Raw genomic sequence first — 23455 nt, forward strand, 5'->3', positions numbered from 1 at the left:
TTGCCTCACCTATGTCATTGGGGGCAGAGAGCCACGAGGCCATCTCTGCTCAGTGTTCTGCGGTGAAATCTCTGAATGATGAGCAGTCTTAACAGGGTCCTCCACGTGCCCATTGCCCCTGGCACTTTGTTGAGAGGTAGGGGTGGGCAGATGGTGCAGGTCCTGTCACTAGTGAGGAAAGTGGGGGTTCTGGGATTGATTGTCCAGGAGCGGATAAGTCAGCGTATTTGCTCGGGGCTAATTTGAGATATCTTAGGTTTGATAAAATGATGACAGTTGATGTTCAGTTAGATAACTTGCGCTTTTCTGAAATAGTCTAGATGCACAGCAGAAACTCTAGCCTCTCAGTAATGAGGGGATGAATTACCTGTGGGAGAATACTCCACTCTCCCAGAGCTCCTTTTTTTATTTGAATGGTTCTAAATTTGTAAAAAAAAAAAGGCGGGGGGAGGGTGTTGCTGAACATGCTCAGCATTTCTTAAGTTATAGGAACTAAAAAGAAATTCAATTCTCTAGTTACAAAACTTAGGAATTCTGTGGACAGATTGCTAAATAATCCAGGAAGCATTAAAAGAAGACTTTAAAAAGTACACAGAGTCAATGTACCAAAAAGAATTGACTGACACAGAAAAATTTCAAGAAACAACATATGATCAAGAGCCAATGGTTATGAAGAAGGAAGTACAAGCCACTCTGAAGGATTTGGCAAAAATTAAGACCCCAGGAACGGATGGAAAACCAATTATGTTAATTTCAGCAAACAGCTGCTTCCATGGATGTGCTCACGAAGTTGTGCAAAGGAATCTGGAGGAAAACGACCTGGCCAACTGACTGAAAGATCCATATTTATTCCTATTCCAAAAAAAACCCATCTGACAGTATGCAGATTATCAAGCAAAATCTTGCTAAAGATGATTAAAAAAACAAAACACTGGAACAGTACTTGACAGAGAACTACAAGTTGGATTTAGAAGAGCTCATGGCGCTAGAGACATTATTGCAAATGTCAAAGCAAAGAATACTAGAGGAATGTCTATCTCTGTTTCATTAATTATGCAAAGGCATTTGACTTTGTGGATCACAACAAATTTTGGCCAACTCTCAGAAGAATGGGAATCCTTGAACACTTTATTATGCTCATGTGAAACCTATATTTGGACCAGGAAGCAGTTCTCAGAACAGAGCAAGGAAACACTGCATGGTTCAAAATCAGAAAAGGGGTGTGTTAGGGTTGTGTCCTGTCACTACACCTTTTTCAATCTATATCCAGAACAGATCATTTGGAAGGATGGTATTTATGAGGAGGAATGTGGTATTAGGATTAGAGGAAGACTCCAGCACCTCAGTTTAAAGGCATTAATTATTCTTCTTTCATCTTTATTTGCCATCCATCCTCTCAGAAGCTTAAGAAAAACCAGTGATTGAGAACCAATGGCTTATGGTTAGCTAATATAAACATACTGCCTGTTTTTCTCCCCTTTGTTCCATATAAACTGCAGCATCACGTAGCTCTCATTGTAGAGCAACTATTAAAATGTGACTGTTTGATAATATTTACCATAAAGGCTGTTGAGTATGTTCTAGCTCATAAGAACTTGGTAGTGTGTACCAAGCATTTAGTCTTCATCTCAGTTTTCATGGTGTATGTCTTTGATTTAATAGAAGCTGGTGGCATTCATTTGTTTTTTCTCAAACAAAATTTTTTCTCATACTTTCTTAGAAATTGTTCATTTCTTTTTTTTTAACTATAATTATTTACTTTGGTCCAACTCAAAATACTGTATTATGCTGCAGTTTAATTTGAACATTTGAATAAATGTCAAGATTTTCATTATGACAATAATTTTTACAGAATAGAGATAATTGTGTGTGTGTTTCCCACTTTTCTTTGTTGCATTGTTTCACACAGTCATTCCCATACATTGTGTTTTATAAAATGAATCACCATTGGACTCTGCCCACCATTACCCTGTGTTTTCTGGTCCCTACCAGATCTTTCTAATATCCTTTACCCCTCACTGAATTGTGCAGCTCTGTGATTTCCTCCATACCCATCCTCGCCCCTCTGCTCCCACTCCTTCCCACCCGTAGACTCCCATGCACGTGTTACTAGTAATTTTTCTCTTTTTTACAGTAATGATCTTACATTGTATTTGGCTTTATTAGACAGTTCACTCAGTATAACACACTCCAAGTTATGTAGTATTTTTCGACATCATTGTTACTGTGTGCTGAATGGTATTCCATTTTGTGAATGTACCACAGTTTCTCAATGCATTCAGGTTTGGTGTCTCTTTCTTATGTAACAGCCTGCATTGATAGAAGTCAAAAGAAAGTTTAGTAGAAATTTCCCTGTGTCTTTTCAAGTTAACAGTTTTTACAGGCACAAGCTGTTAACATCTTTCTTCTTTTCGAGCAGTGAGTTCAGACTTCTAGTCCTTCAGTTAGCTATCAAGTTTTTAACCTGTTTGACATCAGGGCTTCTTACATTAATCCTAGAATGTCTAAATTATAACTCATTAAATGGTTTATTAAAAATGGTTTTGGTTTTTTGAGATAGACATGATAATGTCTTTATTCTTAAAGTTTGACACAGTGACTGCTACAGTGGGCTTGGGTATGTCAGAAATAATGAGGATGAAAAAAATTTAAAATAATAATGAAGATGGCATAGACTAGGGCATAGTTCATATCTGTTGTTCATAGGATCACTAGTGATACTTGATGACACATAATAACAATAACAAAGGCTTGTTAAGAATCTTTAAATAAAAAAATTTAGGAACTTTGTTTCATTGTGAGTGACTTTTTTTTACTCTTTATTAAATAGTTATTACTTCCTCAGAATCTCTCTCAATAACATTATTGTAATGTTAAACTCTTCTTAGACGGTCTTCATTGCTGGTATGCAGTACATTTGTAGATGGGAGGAAATCATGGTTAGATATTAAAACTTAATCTTTTCCTTTTGAGACTGTATCTATCTACATGCCACTTTAAATGCTACCAAAAGATATCCTTTTCCACTGACCTCACTACTGTCAAGCGAGTTCAGGTTCACAGCAAGCCCTCCACCAAGTGTCCAGGGCTGTTCAGTCTAACTTGAGGAGCTGCCCGGTCTTCGCCCTTGGAGCAGTTTTGCGGCGATGGGCTGGAACCACAGCACAGCATGCTGCAGACCATTGAAGTCCTTTTAGAAAAGCAAATTAGCAGATTTTCAGAGTCTGTCTTGAAGTTCTAATAAAAGTAATACCCTTTTAGAGGAGTTGAGAGAAATCTTCTGTCAGAAAATGACTTGTTTGGCATTGTAGTAGATTGCCCCTGCTGTGCAGGTTCCTGCTGAACTTCCAAGATGAGCACCTTTCATTTCATGAAAACAAGTGGCTTTCCTCTTTCTCAAACATAAGAGGAATGATTTCGAGTGTAATTTTTGGGAAAGTATTCATTTCTAAGCCTGTGAAAACCTGCCGGAGGGTCAGCTATGGATAAATTCCGATTCTACTATACACAACAACATTAATTTTAAACTGTCTGAATTGAGAATTAATACAAGTCAAAGAAACATTAAGCCTGTAATTCACCTCTGAACTATAGGATCAAATAGGCTTCTGGATAGTCATTTCTAAAACCTCTGATTAAAGTATTAGTTCTTGACATGCTGTAGGTTTCTTTTTCAAAACATTTCCTTAAGTTACATTTTTCAGCTCATTTATTTCCTTCTGATACTGGAACTCGTGACAGTTCATATTGAATACTTGTAGAGGTCCTAAGTTTCGCATTATTTTGGTTTTGGTCACGTCAGAAATTTAAATTTTATAAACACTCTTGAGGTGTGAATCTTCTTTACACATTAAGAGAAAATAATTGAACACTCATGTGTTTCCCTGCTCTTGCAGGAAATCTATGCAGAGAGACACTGAGACGGAAAAAAACAACAAAGACTTGTTTAAAAAAACCTGTTTTTAAACATAACCATATTTTGATAGTCTACATCCTGTAATTTCAGCTCATGTTTTGACAAAAGTTTACACACATCAAGGTAAACTGTCTTGAGTAGTATTATTTGTTGATGTTATTAGATGCTGTTACATATGAGTTGAAACCAACCTAGCTGACCTCCCAGCAGCTTTTCAGAGGCTATATATCACACAAGAGCAGGTGGTGAGTTGTAATCATGTGCCTTCAGGCTGGCAGCAGAACGCTTTACCACTAGGCCACCAGAGCTCCCTTAGAAGTCTACAAGTTTATGTTATTTGTTAGTTACCATCAAGTCAGCTTCAGCTCATGGTTACTTCTTACCTTCTGTATAACACAAGGAGAGATTGCCCATCCTCAGCCAGCTCTATGATCATTGGTACTAGGTCTCATTGTTGCAGCTTTTGTGCATCATTGAGGGTTTTGCTGGGGTGAGGGGGCATGTGTTTGAAAACACATTGGTTTGGCTTGGTTATTTTTTGTTTTTGCAAAGTTCTTGTATTTTCACTTTAAGATGAAGTGTAAATGTTACATTTGGGGGATAATTTTGTAGATAAAATTGTTTTGATGATCAGATGTCTTATTGTTGATTTTCTTTTTTTCCTAGCCTCTTGTTGCTGTGCCCCATAGAATTCACTCAACAAGTAGAAATGTTAGAGAAGAAAAAACACGGTCAGAGATAAATTGTAAGTACATACTGCATACAGGTTATAATTGAATATTAACAAAGAAGATTTCAAGTTATTATTTATGGTTCTTTTTGCTTTATTTTCTTCCAAATACTGTTTCCTACTAAGCACTTCTGAGGGTAAAGTGTAAGGCGATAAATTTTCTATTTTCACATTTCTGTTGGAGTTAGAGAGTCTGTAATTTCACATGTTACTGATAGAATGCAAAAGCATATGTAATTATCCAACTGTTTTGTAGTGAACTAGGCATTAATGAGATTTGCAAAAATACAGAGCCGTGTCTTTCTTGTCAAAGAAATAAAAATATGTGTTTAAAGAATTAGTATTTAAAATTGTTCTTAGCTTGAATATAAAATATGTTAAATGTCGATAGGTCTTACCCACATAAGCAAGAATTCTTTGTAATTTTCAATAGTTTTTTTTAAATGTAAGTTTTTGTTGTTGTTGTTGTTGTTACCTATGCATTGTTGACCCTCTGGCGGGTTTCCAGGGGAAGTAATGGGAGAAGTTTGTCCATCTTTCTCCACAGAGCAGCTGGTATATTTGGGCTCTGTGCCTTCGAGATTTCAGCACAACTTCTTACCATTAGGCCACAGAGCTCCCTAAAATGTAAATCGTTTAAAAGTTGAAGAGTCACTTACGCAGATAGGAAGCCATTTACTTTTGTCACTACTTTTGATTGTGTTTTGTAACTTGTTTATTCTGCTGTGCCTTCTTTCTCCTCTGTACCTTTGTGTCTGGGTGTTTTCTGGAGAATGCATTTGCCCATTAAAGCTGACAGAACAATGAAAACGTTGGTGGTATTCTTGCTGTAGGGAAATAAGGAACCTCATCACTCAGTCACTTTAGTTCTGTCAGTGTGCCTGTAAGGAAATGGTTGAATAATACTACAGTAGCTCTCAGACTGTGAACATATTGTATACTTCTACCCTGAGTGTCAGTCCTTTGGTGATGCAGTTAATGTTCTCAACTGCTAACCTCAGGTTAGACCTGACTCCAAAAACAGCTGCTGCCTACTCAGGTCTGCTCTGACGTAGAGGGGTCACCGTTAAACAGTGGCTCTGAGAGTAGTCTGACTTTTGGTTTTATCCTGACTTGTGTGTGTTCTGTAAAGTGTGTATTATTTCACTTTGCTCTACTTGTTTGCTGTAATAAAATCAGTTCTAAATATACTTACTAATGGAAGATTAGAAAGTTATAATGGTGGCGCTTTCTCAAAGAATTTGGGATTTTTCTTCCAAATACTAAAATATTGTATGGTGCATACATTGAGATACCATCAAGAATGTGGTAAGGGAAAAAAAAGGTAAGGGCCATTTGACAAATACACATATAGAGATGGTTTTTAACGTTTTCAAGTGTCATCGAAAGCCTTGCAGCCTGGAGTGATTAAATAAAAATTGTTGAAAATGTCGCTAGAAGCTTGTTAAAACTTGAGGGAATTTGAAGAAAACAAAGGAGTACAGCTAGTATGAGGTGTGGAGAGTGAATCTATGTAGGAACTTTGCTAGAGTCCCCCCTTCTGAGAAGGCATTTTCCGAGTAGAATAAAAGGAGATTCAATACCAACTATAAGTAAGGTTCCATGCTGATTACTAAAATTAGTGAGACAGCATCCCTGTACTCCTGCAGTCGGTAGTTGGTTACATATTCTAGTGGGAGAAGCACCAGCAGACAGATGTAAAAAAATCAGCCTCGTGTCACTGTGTGGCACGTTGCATTTTGCCATTTCAAAATAAGTGCAGCTGAGAGCTATTTTGTAGGCCTTTATCAAGGTGATACACACACACATTTTAATACCTTACTAAATATTATTTTATGAGAATTATTGTTTTGTTATTTTTAAACAGGAGAAACCCATTTCTTAAAGATCCTGTTATCGTTAAGGGCCAGATTTTGAAAGCTGGATGTGAAGAGAATAAAGGAGGCAGAGTCTGACCTCCACTAACTCTGCAAGGGGAAAAATTCCTCATCCAAAGCCCAAAATTAAATTACGACAGCAGACAAGACCCCCCTATTCTCACACCTACTTCTTTCAGTTCTAGCATTGGCTTTCCCTCAAAGCTTTTGTTGCTCTGCTGTTGGATCCAAAAATCTGTTGCAGTGGCTACCCAGAACTCCAAGATCATACTAAGAATTATAAGTTTTACTGGGGAAGTAAACAGATTCTAAAATGTAAGTTGGAAACAGGATACACTTCTTCATTCACCATAGCTTCTCAATCATGTTCACAGGCCCTTTGGCTTTCACCCTCATGGCTTTAGGTCAGTAATGAAAAGTTCTATTAGTCCTACCAGTTACGGAGAGAGAAAAGAGAGAGAAGGAGTGAGGGATTGAGTGTTTCTGTATGTGTGTGCCCACGCACACACCCCAACAAGCTTGGCAAAGGACCCTGACTCGGGCTCTGCTCCCTGCTCTTTGGGCTGGCAGTTTCTGGTCAGTTCTGCCTTACCTGATTCTCTGATTCTCCACTGCTGCTGCTCTTGTCTAGGTCCAGACTGAATTGCATGGAAATTTCTGGTCTAAATGGGCATGTGCAAAAGTCTTGGATTCTTGTTGATAATGTACTGTTTTCTGCCACTGAATCTGCTCAATGTAAACCTGGTAGGATGACAACACTGACTAAATCCTATCATTAGCCATACACACCTTATTTTCATGTTCCCATCAAAAACATGCTGTTCAGTTCGTTTACATCATTAGCATAAACACTCTGGGCCATGGGGCAAAAGTCAAAGCTTTTGGGCTGGGAAAGCCATTTTGAAAAATCAGTCTACACCACACTAGAGCATAACAGTTATAAACACTCACATACAGTGGAGATCTTAAAGGATTGTATTTCATAATCTTATTTTTACTTATATATTTTCTTGCTAAATATTCACATCTTTTGATCTCTTTTAATTGGCATTAACATTTCAGAATAAATTATATATAGTACTACATTAAAAGAAAAACAATTTGAAAAGTATGCTTTGTCATGTCACTGCCCTACCTCCATTGATAATTACTTAATATTTTGGTTGAACTCTCAGTCAGGGAACTTTAACCTGTTTGTGACTTTATTTTTCTTTTTTATATTTGTTCTTCTGCTTTTGACTCAGTGCTCTTGAATTCTTTACCCTAATTATAAAGACAAGTTATAATGATGAGCCATTAAAGGTAGTACTACATTAGGTACATTCAAATAGCAAAAGAAGAATTTAGTACAGTTAATTTCTGTCTGCTCTAGCTAGTTTATACTTGCCTGTAGCGGTAATAAATCAGTGGCTATGTAACACAGTACCACCCTAAAACTTCTTGACTTTGATAAACATCTGTCTCACACAGGTTGTAAGGGTTAGTTAATAGTTCTGGTTAAGGGTCTATCATGAGGTTGTAGGTTAGATGTCGGCCAGCACTATGGTCATAGGAAGGGAGAGCGCTTGTTTCCAGGCTCACAGGTTGTAGCTGGAGGTCTCCATTCCTTGCAACATGACAGCTCAAATGCAGCATCTTCCAGAGCAAGTCATAAGGGAGAGAATTCAAGTCCAGTACAAGAATGATACCATGAAAATGGTATTGATCACACAGACCTATTCTGATACTGTATGAGAAATCATTGGAGGATCTCTGTCTTCCACAATAATTTTCTGTATACTCCTGACTTACTTACACACTAAGTTAAGAGTATCCCTATTTTATACCTGTTGTTGTTGTTGTTGTTATGTTCCATCGAGTCGCTTGCGACTTAGCGACCCTGTATACAAGAGCCTTAAATGCCATTCTATCCTGTGCCAACCTCACCATCTCAAACACACTCATTCCCACCACCCCAATCACCGAATCGATCCACCTCATCAAGGGTCTTTCTCTCCTGCACTGTCCCTCCACTCTCCCAAACATGATGTCCCTCTCCAAGGACCAGTCCCTCCTTGCAACATGCCTAAAGTATGCCAGACGAAGCTTCAGAATCCTTGACTCCAAGGAGCAGCCTGATTTCACCCTCTCCAGTACAAACCTGTTTGTTCTCCTAGCAGTCCACGGTATATTCAACACTTCTCCAGCACCACAGCTCAAAGGCATCGATTCTCCTTCTCATAACACATTACATCTTGATGGTTAACATTTACATAATTTTGCTAATCATACTAATTTTCACTATGGAAAAGTCCTTACTGGATTGATTGGTTAACAGACTTTACACTTTCTTGGGCTCTTTCCAGCTAACCAATTTTGTTACATTTAAATTTTTTGTTATCAGCTGCTGTATGATAGATAATAATTATATGTATTTTGCCATGGAGAAACTTCTGACAGCAGTGAGAGTGTAAGAAAACTATAAAAGCTGACCCCAACTTTTCTTTTTCAGTTGGTCAAGTAAAATTTGATGCCCCCTTAAGGAAAGAGACAGAACCACATCATGAACTTGTAAGTAGTGTAGTCTTGAATTGTTGAAAAGAAACATTTTCATTTGTCCTATGACATCATTGTAGACTGTAAGTTCTAGTTATTAGTAGTTTCAAAAGTATATAGAGGAAGCAAAAAGGTAAGTAATTCTAAAATTGAATATAAATAAATCTGTGTTGCTGGACTGTATAATTTTCAAAATAATTTTAGCAAACTTAATAGTTTTGCCACCTTTTGATAAGATTCTTTAACTTTTTTTCCTTTTTTTTTGGAACTTTGTGTTAATTGCTAACTAGATATATGTCAAGTTTTGACACTAGAATCATGTACTATTAAAAGAATCTTTTCCATTTTTAAAACATTGAGGTAGAATAAAGTTTACCTAAAGCCAAGAAAACCACCCCCACTGCTGTCCACTTTGTTCTAACACGTGGCATTGCTTCTGCAGGCTCATGAGGCTGTCGATCTAATGAAAACAGACTGCCTAGTCTTTCTTCCATGGAATGACAGGGGGGTGGGGAGGGTTTTGATCTTTCACTCTTGCAGTTAGCAGCTCAAGATTTAGCATTTATGTCACCAAACCCCCACCCCACATGAAGCAAAAGCTCTGTGACTGTCAAGTAGATTCTCACTCGGGGTCCCCACCATCAGATCTACAAGGCTGTAAATCTTAATGAGAGGAGACCACCCTTATTTTTCCTATGGTGTGTTCACACCATCAATCCTTGGGCTAGCAGCCCAACACTTAATGTGTGAACTGGCCTTTTCAAATCTGCCTGGAATGTTAAAAATCAGCAGAGGCTGAATGGTAGATTAAGATTTAATTAAGATTAAGATTAAGCTTTATATTCCTGGTTATTTTGTTATTTCATACATTGTTTTCTAGCTAAATGTTAATATGTTAGATACAGTATTGGCAGCAAAGTGCTCCAAATATTTGAGATGTTACTATTCTAAATATTAAAAAAACAAATACTGAATAGAATAAAATTAACTTTGTCAGAGCTCCAGATTTTCATTTTGTTCTTTTTGTATTTCCTAATGAGAAGACTGCTACTACTGATAAGTAGTAAAGATTTAAGTAGGAACTTTTAAAAAATTAAATTTAATACTTATTTAACCCACTACACTAGGGAGCTCTGGTGGTCTAGTGGCAAGATGCTGCCCTGCAATCCCAAAGGCACGTAGTTCGAGCCCACCAGCTTCTCTGAGGGAGAAGGATGGGCAGTCTCCTCCCATGCAATTAACTGTCTCTGAAAACCCATCAGAGGATTAGCTATAGGTCATTTCTGACTCTATAGAATATAAAAACTATGCTAGTTTAAAGTAAAGAGAAGCAAAGAATCTTGGGCTTTTATTTTATAATGTTGTTCTAATTCCATTTACCATCCAATAGCGAGGAAAGATTAAAGGAAAATTCTTAAAATGATCATATTAGAATACTTAAGATTGACATTCATGAGGTTTATAAATACTATTTTATCTTTTAAGATAGTTTGGTTTTTTTTAAGTTGGCATTGCATGTATTTAAGTTCTCTACTAATTTAAATTACAGAGCAGTGATGTTGTAATGTTGCTTTTTAAGAAACTGCTTAATATAATTTGTATTTGCTTTGATAAGATTATGTTGGCAGGACTTACTCCACTTGTGACAGTTTCCCTCTGTGAATGTGGCTTTTAGTCTAAGCGTGAATAACTTGGGTTTCTTGATCTCTGTCTGCTGAACAGCCCGACAGTGGTGGCTTTTTGGACAGTTCAGAAGAAATATACTACACTGCAAGATCTAATCTGGTATTTCTCATCTTCTGATTTTCTTTGTCAACATTATTTTAGTCTTATTTTTTTTAAAGATAAAGCATTTTGTCCAATTTAACTGCTTTAAGCATTATTTTATAAGTTGCTGCTGTTTGCAAGCTTCCATGTATTAAATATTGGCAAGGTTGGATGTGTTTTTTTTTCATAACAAGATAAATATTCATTCTCATATACATGATAGTGCTGTAGAAATAAATAAATGTTTTTCTCCTTTTAATGAAAAACATGACTATTCTTTCACTCAAATGTGAGAGTTTGATGGGGTTTTTAAAAAATTTTATATCCTTTTAAGAATGTTCCATTTTAATAATGTGGCTTGTTTCAACAAACTAACGATCTCATAAATAATTTTTAAAAGTAATTTACCCTTTAGTCAACAATAAAATCTCTCTCAGACTATTTCATTTTTCCCACTTTGTATTTTTCAGGTCAAAAATTGAATTTTGAAGCATTCCAGGAGTAAATACTAAGATCATGTTAAAAGTTAGAAATTGACTCTGATATGTAGTAAATAGTACTTTTCACTTCTGTTGTAGCAAGCCACAACCCTTAGTTGCCCCCATGTTTACTCCCACATTCTACTTTTGTGCTTTCTAAGTGGAATTTTCCTATGCTTTCCTTTGTTTATGTCTTTAAAACAGCCCATACTAAATTTTGCTTGACTTAAAACACATCTTTATGTGAATTCTTAATTATAGCTTGTAACATTTTTAGAAAACAAAAGATATTAAAGACAAATTTATTCTTTAAGGAAGCTGAAGCCTTGATGGGTAAAAATTATTGATACATACAAACTCTTAGCCATGGCACAAAATATGTAAGGGAATATAAATATGTAAATCTCTGTTAATGAGGAGAGGCTAACATGTAATTGGTACTGAGGAAATCATAGGAGGAGAGGAGCTTCTGAGGCAATGTGCTCACCTGGCTTCTGAGAGAATTTAAAACTCCTCTCAGTAGTGCATAGCAACCACTATAGATTCTTCACAAAAAGAATAAGAAACTCCCCCTTACAGAAGTTAATGTGTAATTTTTTTTTTTTTTATGGTGAGAAAAATTTATTACATTTAAAACTGGCCCACTGGACTCAGTTTAGATGATCCCAATTTTGTTGGCAACATCCAAAGCATCATAATCAGGAGCAAGTCGAACATAGGCCTTCTTCTCTCCATCAGGCCTAATCAAAGTGTCGACCTTGGCCACATCAATGTCATAGAGCTTCTTTACAGCTTGTTTAATTTGGTGCTTATTGGCCTTGACACCCACAATGAACACAAGTGTGTTGTTATCTTCTATTTTCTTCATAGCTGACTCAGTGGTCAGGGGAAATTTGATGATGGCATAGTGGTCAAGCTTGTTTCTCCTGGGAGCGCTCTTCCGGGGGTATTTGGGCTGCCGTCGGAGTCTCAGCGTCTTAGGCTGCCGGAACGTGGGTGACGTGCGGATCTTCTTTTTTTTTTTGGCTGTGGACACCCTTCAGGACTGCCTTCTTGGCCTTCAATGCCTTTGCTTTGGCTTCAGTTTTGGGAGGGGCAGGGGCTTCCTTCTTCGCTTTCGGCGCCATCTTCGTAGAAAGGGTTAATATGTAAATTAACAGAGGCACAGACCACAGTTTTGAGAGATATCATATAATGCTGAAATTATCAAACTGTCATACTGCTAGAAGTGTGGAATTAGCTCAGAAGAGGTAGATTTGTCATAAAATAGAGGGGAGATGAAACCATTGCATGTGTTCTCCATAGTTAGACCTGAAGAAAAGGGGCAGAAAACAAATTAGTAGAGTGATGCCTGTGTTAAGTAATCAGAGATAGAACCAACATTGGAGGCAAGAAAGTAGGTGAACAGGAGAGTCTAGGTACACCATCACAGAAAAAAAGGGATGTGTTCTTTGACCTAGTGGTTGTTAGGTGCCATCAAGTTGACTACAACTTTTAGTGACCCATGAACATGAGCTCAGAACCTTGGCCTGTCCTGTTCCAATCCTCGTGAGCTTCTCCATCCCGGAGCTTGTTGTAGTCATTGGATCAGTCCATCTCATTGAGGGTCTTCTCTTTTGCTGACCCTCTGCCTTTCCCAGTATGATGTCTTTTTCCCAGAACTGAGCCTTCCTGACAACATACCCAAAGTATGTGAAAAGTCATTTCACAGTCCTTACCTATAAAGAGTATCCTGGTTGTACTTCCTTCAAGGTAGAATTGTTTGGTAATCTGTAGCATGTTCAATACTTTTCTCTAACATTACAGTTCAAAGGCATAGATTCTTTGGTCTTCCTTTTTCATCGCACAACTTTCAGATGCATAGGAAGTGAAAAGACCATGGATTACATCAGCTGCACCTGAGCCTTCAAGCTGACATCCTTGCCCGTTAGTATTTTAAAGAGGTCCTTAACAGCAGATTTCCTCAATGCAAAACATCTTTTGATTTCTTGACAGTTGCTACCATGGATGTTAATTGTGGATCCAAGTAAAATTGTTGACAACTTCAGTCTTCATCTGTCATGATTTTGCCTATTGGTCCAGTAGTGAAGATTTTTTTATGATGTTTTTTGTTTTGTTTTTGTTTTTTTATGTTGGGATGTAATCCATATTGTAACCTTTTCTGAATCTATCTTGACTTTCCAACACTATATTGGCCATGTACTTCTGCTCACTCTTGTGCAAGATTTTACTTGAATGTGATATTAATGATACTGTTCCATAATTTCCACATTCTGTTGGATCACCTTTTACTGGGATGGAAACAAATGTAGATCTCTTTGAGCTGGTTGGCCACATAGCTGACTTCCACATTTCTTGGCATAAAATGATATTCAGGGCTGTCTCTGTCTGAAACATGTCTCAGTTGGTGTTCCATCAATTCCTAGAGTTTATTTTTTGTTGATACTGCACCGCAGCTTGGATTTCTTCCTTCATTACCATTGGTTCTTGATCATATGCTACTTCCTAAAATGGTTCATTGTTGTCTAGTTCTTTTTGGTACAATTACTGTGAGGGTTTTTTTCTACCATCTTCTTTTGATACTTCTTGCATAACTCAATATTTTACTTACAGAATCCTTCAGTGTTGGAACTTATAACTTGAATTTCCTCTCTTTTGGTCACAGAAGTGACCTGGAGAGTCCAGGGAAGTGTGAGGATTGATAATCACTCATCACCGAGGACAAATGAGATCAAATGGTTTAAGAAAATGGTGATTTGTGGAGTAAAAATTTTCTTAGTGAGATGGTGCCACAGTTGTTAAGTGCCAAGCTTCTAACTGAGAAGTCTGTGTTCCAAACTGTCGAGAGGCTTCTCCCACCGCAGCCCTGAAGAGAAAAGACCAGACAGCCTGCTCATGTATTGTAGCAGTTAGATGCTGTCAGTTCATTTTTTACTCACCGCAGCCTTACATATAAAAATAGGAAACACTGCTTGATCTGACTTTTTATCCTCAGAATCATTGCTGCACTTGAACTCACTGTGCAGCCACTATGTCCTGTCATCTCTTTAAGGATCTTCCTCTTTATGCTAACCCTGTATCGACCATGGTGTTCCTCTTTCAGATTTTATGTTGGTTCCTGCTTAGAGTGCCAAAGCATTTTTCCTCCTTTGGTGGTGTTTTAGCAATTGTGAAAGCTATATTGATCATATTGCTCTTTTTTCAGATAATCAGTTCACTGTCATTGAGTCAGAAGTGACTCATAGCTGATCCCACTGTGCATTTTCAGCAACTGCAAATTGTACAGGAGGATATTGCCCATCTTTTCCCCGTGGAGAAGCTGGTGGATTTGAACTGATTGCTTTTGGATTGTCAGAGCACCTTTTTACCCATTAGGCCAAGGATTTTATAATTCCTGACATGATTTAATGAAAACTTTTAGGGTTTTTCTTGACTGTACGTAATTTCCTCTTTACTTGCTTTGTTCATTTTATTAGCAGTATAGTTGGAACTGTGACCCAAAAACTCTATTAGAATGAACCAGTGCAGTTGGAAGTCTCTGACCCCAAAACTTTAATATGTTGGGATAACCATTTGAATTTTTGTTTGAGTCTTTGTGTTGAATCTGTACTAGGCTGTTGCCACTTATTTTTTCTTAACTGGGTAAACATTGTGATTTATTAATAAGTTGATGCATGAGTAACATACTAACTTTTTTCTCTTTCCTGCTATCTTCAAATGTGCTTTCACTTAGCTTTTAGTTGATGGCCATATCATATGACCATCTAGTATTGAAGTGCTTTTCCAAGCATAATTTTGGTAGTGCTTTCTAATTCAGACAAACTCCCAAATTACCTGGAACATTTTAAATCAGTCTTTCACAGCTCTAAAGCTGTGTGAATGGTTACTACTACCAGTGCCCTGTTTTCACTTTGCTGTTTCTTTTATTCGTTGCTTGATGACTTTTCCTTGTTAGAAAGGTATTTGATAATAAATAGTCATTGAATTTAATAAGCTTGAACACTTGTAAAGAGGATTTAGTGTTTTATTGATGATGTGTGTAACACATTAGTTTTGTTCTTTGGTTGCTGAAACACAACTTGGTTTAGAGACAAGGCATTGGAAATAAAAAATAAGCCACTCCCAGTTTTAGCTTTCCCAGTAGTCTTGGTATGGGGTGAGACTTGAATTTATTTACAGCTTTCTCCTGTCTCAGCTATATTGAAACCTGGGCTCCATTTTCTGCTAAAATAGTCTTTTAGTAAGTCTAGACCATGCTGTGTCTTTCTAAATATATTGGTCCTCTCAATTAAAGCAAAAAAATACTGTTACCAACGAGCTGTGTGACTTGAGTCAGATGAGTGGCCTTTACTTTGGCACATCTGTGTCTCTACTGACAGAAGCCATGGCCGCTCTGCACAGTGATGTGCTTTTAGAAACTGCCATTTGATTTGGGATTTAAGAGTATCTCATCTAGAGCGGCAGCTCCATTTCTGTAGAGAGCCCTGTTTCTATAGCTATAGAAGGCAAACTTAGTATATTGACTCAAGGAGCCCTGGTGGCACAGTTTGTTAAGTGCTCAACTGATAACCAAAGCATTGGTGGTTCATATGCCCCAAGCCACTCTGCAGAAGAAAGATGTAGCAGTCTGCTTCTGCAAAGACCTGTCCCCAGTACTCATTGCTGTGGAGAGCTTTCTGACCCATGGCAACCCTGGAGGGCAAAGTAGAACTGCCCCTTAGCATTTCCAAGGCCTGCCACCTCTTCCTCCTGAAACGTGCCACTGCCACTGCAAGCCTTTCTGTTAGATGAGCATCTGACCACTGCATCGCCAGGGCCTGCCTCTCTGTGATGACAACAGCCTTGGAAACCTTGTGAGGCAGCTCTCTGTGCTGTGTCAGGAGTTACCCTGCTTTGGAACTCTTTGACAGGGTTCTTGCAAGTCATACTGTTCATTATAAAAGTTGTGCTGTAGCAGTCTTCTACAATGATTTTTTTCCCAACAAAAAGATACCATTTTAGGTTAAAGAGAACAGATGCCCTTTTACTAGAATTTCATGTGAGATGTGACAGTTGACCAGTGTTTTGTTTTGTTATTTCCTTTTCTGTTACAGTGGTAACAATTTATTATTATTCATAGCAAATTAAAAATATGTAATACCAAACTGAGCCTTATCTAAATAAAAATTACCAGTTTTTTGCAGGAAGGAGGATAGATCTTGGAGCATTTTAACTTTTAAAGTGCTCTTCACCTTAGGATAAAATGTATTGCTTAGAATTCTTAAATTCTTGCCTGTGATGTTTTTGAATTATATTTTTTAATTATATTTGAATTATTTTTAGTTATATTTTCTATCTTAGCTAGGCTAAAGTATTAGTTATCTGTTGACAGAAAAAGGAGCAAATAACATTTAATATTTGTTGTTGTTGTTATGTACCAACCAGTCTGAACTGACTCATGGCAGGTTTTCAGAGGCAGTAAGTTACATGGGAAGAGATTGCTACAGAGCAGCTGGTGGGTTTGAACCACTTGCCTTTGAATTGGTACCTCAGGTCCTTACCACTTAACCACCAGAGCTGTCTCTTGTTTAGAGTCTAGTTTATGTATATTATATAGAATGCTAGACCCTGGACTATAGCAAAGTAAGATTGATTTGACCATTTTCCTTTCCTTGAGTAGCTTTTAACCATCTAGTTAATATTATTTTTTCCCTTTATTGCCTATTATTTTTACAGACTTGCAAATAGATTGCTTTAAATGCAGTGTAGATACTAAAGGATAAATTTGCATTAAATGCTATAGAGACACGGAAGAGTCCACAACTGTCTGTCTGGGACAGTCTTGAAAGGCTTCTCCAGTGAAGTAACTTTTGCATTAAATTCTGATCATTTATCTAGCAATGCTTTATAGAAATCCAAACCTTTTAAAGGAGTATATTCTTTTGAAGATAAAATTCATTCAAAACATTAATCTCCTTGAAACAGACCAACTTGAAAAAGAAATAAAAGGCAACTTGACTTTGTACTTTGCATGGTTTCTGGAGAGTTACTCATTGGATTTCTAGTTTTTTGCATATATAGCATTTATATTGTTCATCTCTTTATGCCTTAATCCATAACAGTCTACTGCCTTGCAGCATTCATTAGAAATAGTGAGGAAGGGCTTAATAACACTCAGTTTGAACTTTGGCTAGCTAGTAGCCAAAAAAAAATTCTTAAATGTCCTTCAGCACAACTTGTCATCTTGTATAAGCTCACATGTATAGTTTACTTACAATAATGCCCTTTTGTATATCTTTAAAAATTATTTCCTACATGAAACAACCATATATATACATGAATTTGGGGTTTTTGTGTGTGTGTGTGTATATTTTTATAAATTATTTCAGATCCCATATACCAAGTCAAACCAAGTTTTTTGTTGATTCTCTAATCATTTTTATTTCATTATAACTTGAGAGTAAATGTCATCTTTGACCTTTTCTTTTTAAAAATGAATTTGTGTACTAGTTATATTAGCAGCAACCACACAGAAACTTGTATATATTATTTGAACATATTCCATGAAAATATTGAACCTAAATAAAAATTAAGTTAAACCACAAACTTATAAAAAACTTTTATTGTTGAAGTCCTATCATGCCTTCTTTTTAAGAACTTAGAGCAATACAGATTTATTTAGTGTCTGAAATTTCTCTTTTAAAAATTGCATAATGTATTATTTTTTGTCATGTGCTGCCATATTACTAAATATTTTCTTTGATGTTATTAGGATCTGCAATTTGAATATGGACAAGGACACCAAAGTAGTTACTTTTTAGGTGCAAACAAGTAAGTAAACTTCTTTTAAAATTAAATTTCAACTTAATAATTAAGCCGATTTTAATACTATTTTATTATTTAAACTAATAAATTACATTGTATTGGTAGATAAGTTCAGTAATGTAGTTTTAACTGTTTTCATTGCTGCATTGTTAATCATTTAGTTAAATGCCATAATGGTGGATCAATTTAAATTTTTATATTTAAACTTTGTAGACCTGACTCGTTAAAGAAAATCTAGTAAATTCCGTCTGAAGATAAATACATGTTACAGATTTAATTGTAAAGATGACCTGTTTTATTCTTCACTGAACTTTGGTCAATCTTTTACAAAGTATGTAAGAGTTAAATGGGTGTGTGATGTCTGAAAGTTACTAATTCAAGCAAGAAACTAATTCAACAATTATCTAATTAATGGTCTACATCAAACACTGTATTAGTGGTAGGAGCCCCATAGATTTTTTTTTTAATCATTTACAAGCTATACAAATTTAAGTTAGTAAGTTATAGGGCATAGGATTATGCTATTCCGTATATACTCTGAACTCAAGGATCATGGATAAATATTCACTGTTTTTTAAAGCTAATTTATAAGGGGTGTTCTTTTAATTGGCAAAATCTCCTAGTGATGATATGGATTAATAACCAGAACAACTGAAAGTTTTCAAAGTAAAATTTTCATTGTTAGAGTTTTCTGTATTTTATAAAGTTAAAAGTTTAATTTTTTTATTCCACTACACTGTCTTTTCCACCCCATTGACAAGAACCTTTAAATGCATTTAGAAATTTAAATAGTCTAGAAAAATGCATTAGTTTTCATTTAATATGGACTTCAGTTTTATATTATGAGGTTTTTAATTAACCTTAATTATGCTTTCTAAAGTAGAAAAATTTCCATAGTAGGAAATGAAATTTTATCTAAATAACAAGTGTTTGAAATTTATAGTTCAGCCTTACTTGCAGATTGTTGTTGTTGTTGATTGCCTTCAAGTCAAGCAGAACTCATAACCACCCTGTGAACAAAAGGCCTGAAGCCCATCTACAACTATAGACATTTAACAAAGATCATAGAGTTTCCAGAGGCAGGTTATTCAGGAAGTGGATGCCACTCCTTCCAGTACTAAGTATAACTAACAATACTATAGACATATTCATTACTGAGGCTCAAATATTCTCTCATTAAAGTATCAGATGCCTTGGCAGAAGCAAAGAGAGAATAGAAAGCTTTTGTTAGATAGTGGTGAATGCTGTTAAGACAAATAAAGTAGGGAAGGGGATAAGAGAAGCTTGCAATTTTAAGTAGGGCAGTCAGATGTCATTACAGGCTAAGGACAGTCTATGAAGAAGAAATACTCAGTGCAAAGGAGCATGATTGGTATAATTAGGAAGGGAAATTTATCTCTTGATGAATTATCAAATAAAAAGTGCTAAATAGGAGCCCGCTAGTTTTAAAGACCGTGGCATTGCAAATTTTTGCTTCCTTTAAAAGACTCTGAATAATTTGATAAAATTAGTTAATTTACCCATTGTGTTTATTTTAAATCTATTTTTTAAATTATTTGCTTCTTAAAAATGTAGGAAAATATAATCCATCACTAAATATTTCGCAGGAATTCCTAAGTTAGATTCCAATTGTTTGATTTCTGACTGTTAGTCATTTTCATAGTATATATTTACTTTGGCTAGGTAAGATGTTAATAATTTACCCACCCTTCATTTTTTGATTAATTGGATTCCTGCTTAAGGAACTGTATTCTGTATAACGAATCACTGGGAAGGTAGGTTGGCCAAAAGTTTGACTTGGGCTTTTCATGTACAGGTATATACATACATGTGACATGAGCATGGATGTAGCACTTATTTTACTGTATTGATATGTCTGCTTTACTCTCATGTTAGACAGTGTTTTAAAACTCACAGGATTTCCTGCTTTCTCCATAGGTGATCAGGCAGACAGATTTCCATTTGTGGGTTTCTACCTATTCCAGACCATGCATGAACTGTCTAATTAATTATGTAGGCTTGCTGTGGTGGTGCTGGTGGTGGTTTTTGTTTTGTTTCTGGTGGAAAGCAACTTTAGTTGTCTTCTAAATTTTTAAAGTACTGAGTATTCTGTTCCACAGAGAACTTACTTAGTCTTCTTATAAACTATACGAATGAGAATTTGCCTTTGTTTTCTCCTGTAAAGTGGGAATTTTAATAGTATTTCTCTCCTCTGGACACCTGCCAGAGATAAAGATTTGCTCTGCCACCCCATAGGCTGGCAGTTCAAATTCACCAGTTGCTCCTTGGGAGAAAGATGGACAGTATTTTCCGGAGTGATTTGTAGCCTCTGAAAACCTGCTGGTAGGAGGTCAGCTATGAATCATTTCTGACTTAACAGAAGTAGGTTTTTCATTGTTATCTTACAGGATTCTAAGAGTGAAATGGAATAACTATTATAAAGCATTAAATACACTTTGTATTTAGCATTGTCCATTGTGCTTAATCATCGTGATGGTTGTGAAGATAATGGATGACCTCAGCATCTTCGAATTCTGCTGTTCATAGGGTTCCTTTGTGAAGCAGAGTCAGAGGATTTAGCAAGACAATTAACTAGTTTTCAGATTCATAGTTGTTACTATGCAGCTTTTTACACAGTAACTCAGTAACTGCTGTGAATATAGGAAAACTAGTAAGTGGCTGCTATGTGAGCAAGTAAACATTGCCAATAAATGCAGTGCTTGAGAGTATTAGAGAAAGAAGGGATTTTTTGTTGTTCTGTTTCATTTTTAAGTATTTTTCAGAGAAGTATGTACAGAGCCATTTTGAAAGATTTTAGTAACCAGAAGCACAAGTTCCTTAATTTACAGAGATGCTTCAAGTATTTAGTGATTTTGTTTGATTTTTTTTTTGTCAGTTAAATCTTTATACTTTTTTATAGTTAATTTTAATGAAAGTTTACAGAGACTTAGGGTTTCCAGTAATTCATTGTTGAACTTTTCTCCCTGCTCATCCCATCCCCCCAGTTCACTCTTCCCCTGGAAAAGAAAGAAAAACTCTTCCATTGTTATGCAATCCCTCTCCTCCAAGTCCACTCCACTATGCAGCCTTCACTCTGGACTTCAGTAATGACAAGAATATGGATTCATATATCCTGTTTAAATATTTTTCTCCCTCATCTATTTCAGTGCAATATACATCATTCCTCCCCTCCTTTTCTGTCTTCCCTCAACCCTGATGTCAGTCCCCGTTTTACAACTGTGGCCCTATGCAATATTTGTCTATTGTGACTGAGATATTTCACTCAGTATAATGTCTCCACTGTCATCCATTTTGCATAATATTTCACGTGTTCCTTGTTTTTCAATGCTACATAGTATTCCTATGTGTGAATATACCAGCGCTTCTGTATCCATTCATTTGTTGATGGTCACTTGGTTTGTTTCCAGCTCTTTGCTATTGCGAACAAGGCCGCAGTAAATGTGGCTGTGCATATATCTGCTTGGGTGACAGTTATGATTTCTTTAGTTAGGGTAAATTCCCCCTAGTGGAATTGCTGGGTTAAATGATATCTCTTATTTGTAACTTTTTGAGAAAGTGCCATACAGCCTTCCATAGTCGTTGCACCATTTTACACTCCCACCACCAATGAATAAAAATTCCAGTTTCTCCACAACCTCGCCAGCATCTGATGTTTGCTGTTCTGCTAAATTTTGCTAGTCTTACTAGAGTGAGATGATATCTCATAGTTGTTTTGATTTGCATCTCTCTTAGGGCTATGGATTTTGAACATTTCTTCCTGTATTTGTTTGCCATCTGAATGTCTTCTTTGGTGAATTGTCTGTTCATAGTCTGTACCCATTTTTTAATTGATTTATTTACCTTTATCTTGTGGTGCTCAAGTTTTTTATAAATTCTAGATGTGGCTTCACTCTTTACCCTCTTGGAGCAGTTTTTGGTTGTGCATAGCAATTTAATTTTTAGAAGGTCTCATTCATCTATTTTTATCCTCTCCTGGCTGTAGATTTTCCAGGATGCTTGGAAAACTGTTTATGTTGTGGATTAGGACTTCTCAAGTTCTTTCAAGCTTTTCTTTAATGAAGTTTATAGTCCTTGAGTTTAGTCTTAGGTCCATAATCCACTTTGAATTGGTTTTTGTGTATGGAGTGAGGTACGGATTTTGCTTGAGTTTTCTGCAGATAGTTTTCTAATTTTGCCAACACCATTTGTTAAAAAGGCTATTGTTTCCCCACTTGACTGATTTCATCTCCTTGTCAAAAATCAGTTGACCATAGGTAGATGGGCTGATTTCTGGATTCTCAAGTCTATTCTATTGATCTACGTGTCTGTCATTGTACCAGTACCATGCTATCTTAACCACCACGGCAGTGTAGTAGGATTTTAAATCAGTGTTTCTCTTTTTAAGGAATGCTTTGTTTATTCTGGACCTTTTTCCATTCCAAATGAAATTGGAGATTGCCTTTTCCATCTCATTGAAGAATGGAATTGGTATTTATATTGGGATTGCATTGAACATGTAAATTGCCTTTGGTAGTATTATCATTTTCCCAATATTGAGTCTTCCTATCCATGAACAAAGGTTATTCTTCCACTTCTCTAGGTCTCTTTGTTTCTTGTAATAATGTTTTGTAATTTGCTTTAAGCAGATCCTTTGGGCTTCTGGTTAGGCTTACTCCTAAGTATTTAATCTTGTGATTAGCTATTGTGAAGGGTGTTGTTTTTCTCAGCTCCAGTTCTGTATTCTCTTTGTCACTGTAGAGAAATCCATTTGATTTTTGTATCTTGATCTTGTATCCTGCCACTTTGCTGAATTGGTCAACTATGTCCAGTAGTTTTCTTGCTGTGTCTTTAGGGTTTTCTAAGTAAACTATCACATCATCTCCATAGAGAGATAATTTACCTCCTCTTTGCCAATTTGGATACCTTTTATTTCCTTCTTTTGTGTTACTGCTGTTGCTAAGACTTCCAATACAATATTGAATAGGAGAGGTGATAATGGGCATCCTTGCCTAGTTCTGTTCTCAACAGAAATGCCTTTAATCTCTCTCCACTGAGAATAATGTTGGCTCTCTGGTTTGTGTATATACTTTTTACTATGTTGAAGAAATTCCCTTTAAATCTTTGTACATTTTTAATAATTTAACAACACAACAGTTTAATCTTCTATTTTTAATAATTTCATCAAAATCTTCTAAATTTTCAGTTGATTTGACAATTTCTATTTTGTTTATTACTTCCTTAATGTTCCATAGAGAAGAATCTGTGGACTAGCAAATAAAGATTTTTATTATTAATACAGGATAGGACCTCTGCATGTCTGTTCCGTCGTGTGTGTGTTTGCTTGTGT

The 23455-nt window shown here is 36.3% G+C and overlaps 1 protein-coding gene across 2 annotated transcripts in view; it reads left to right on the plus strand.

Annotated features, from left to right (window-relative positions):
* The window catches only part of MAP4K3 (mitogen-activated protein kinase kinase kinase kinase 3), a 257922-nt gene that overhangs the window by 184594 nt on the left and 49873 nt on the right, over nt 1–23455 (plus strand). Inside the window, exons 13-16 of one of the 2 annotated variants that reach the window (XM_006882333.1) lie at nt 4583–4661; nt 9015–9073; nt 10781–10843; nt 18056–18114. In XM_006882333.1, the coding sequence (XP_006882395.1) occupies nt 4583–4661; nt 9015–9073; nt 10781–10843; nt 18056–18114 (260 nt within the window). The remainder of the gene's footprint in view (nt 1–4582; nt 4662–9014; nt 9074–10780; nt 10844–18055; nt 18115–23455) is intronic. The other variant, XM_006882334.1, reaches the window with a different exon arrangement.

The sequence above is a fragment of the Elephantulus edwardii genome, unplaced genomic scaffold, assembly GCF_000299155.1.
Source record: "Elephantulus edwardii isolate Elephantulus edwardi_28Jun2011 unplaced genomic scaffold, EleEdw1.0 scaffold00019, whole genome shotgun sequence".
NCBI classification, from domain to species: Eukaryota; Metazoa; Chordata; class Mammalia; order Macroscelidea; family Macroscelididae; genus Elephantulus; species Elephantulus edwardii.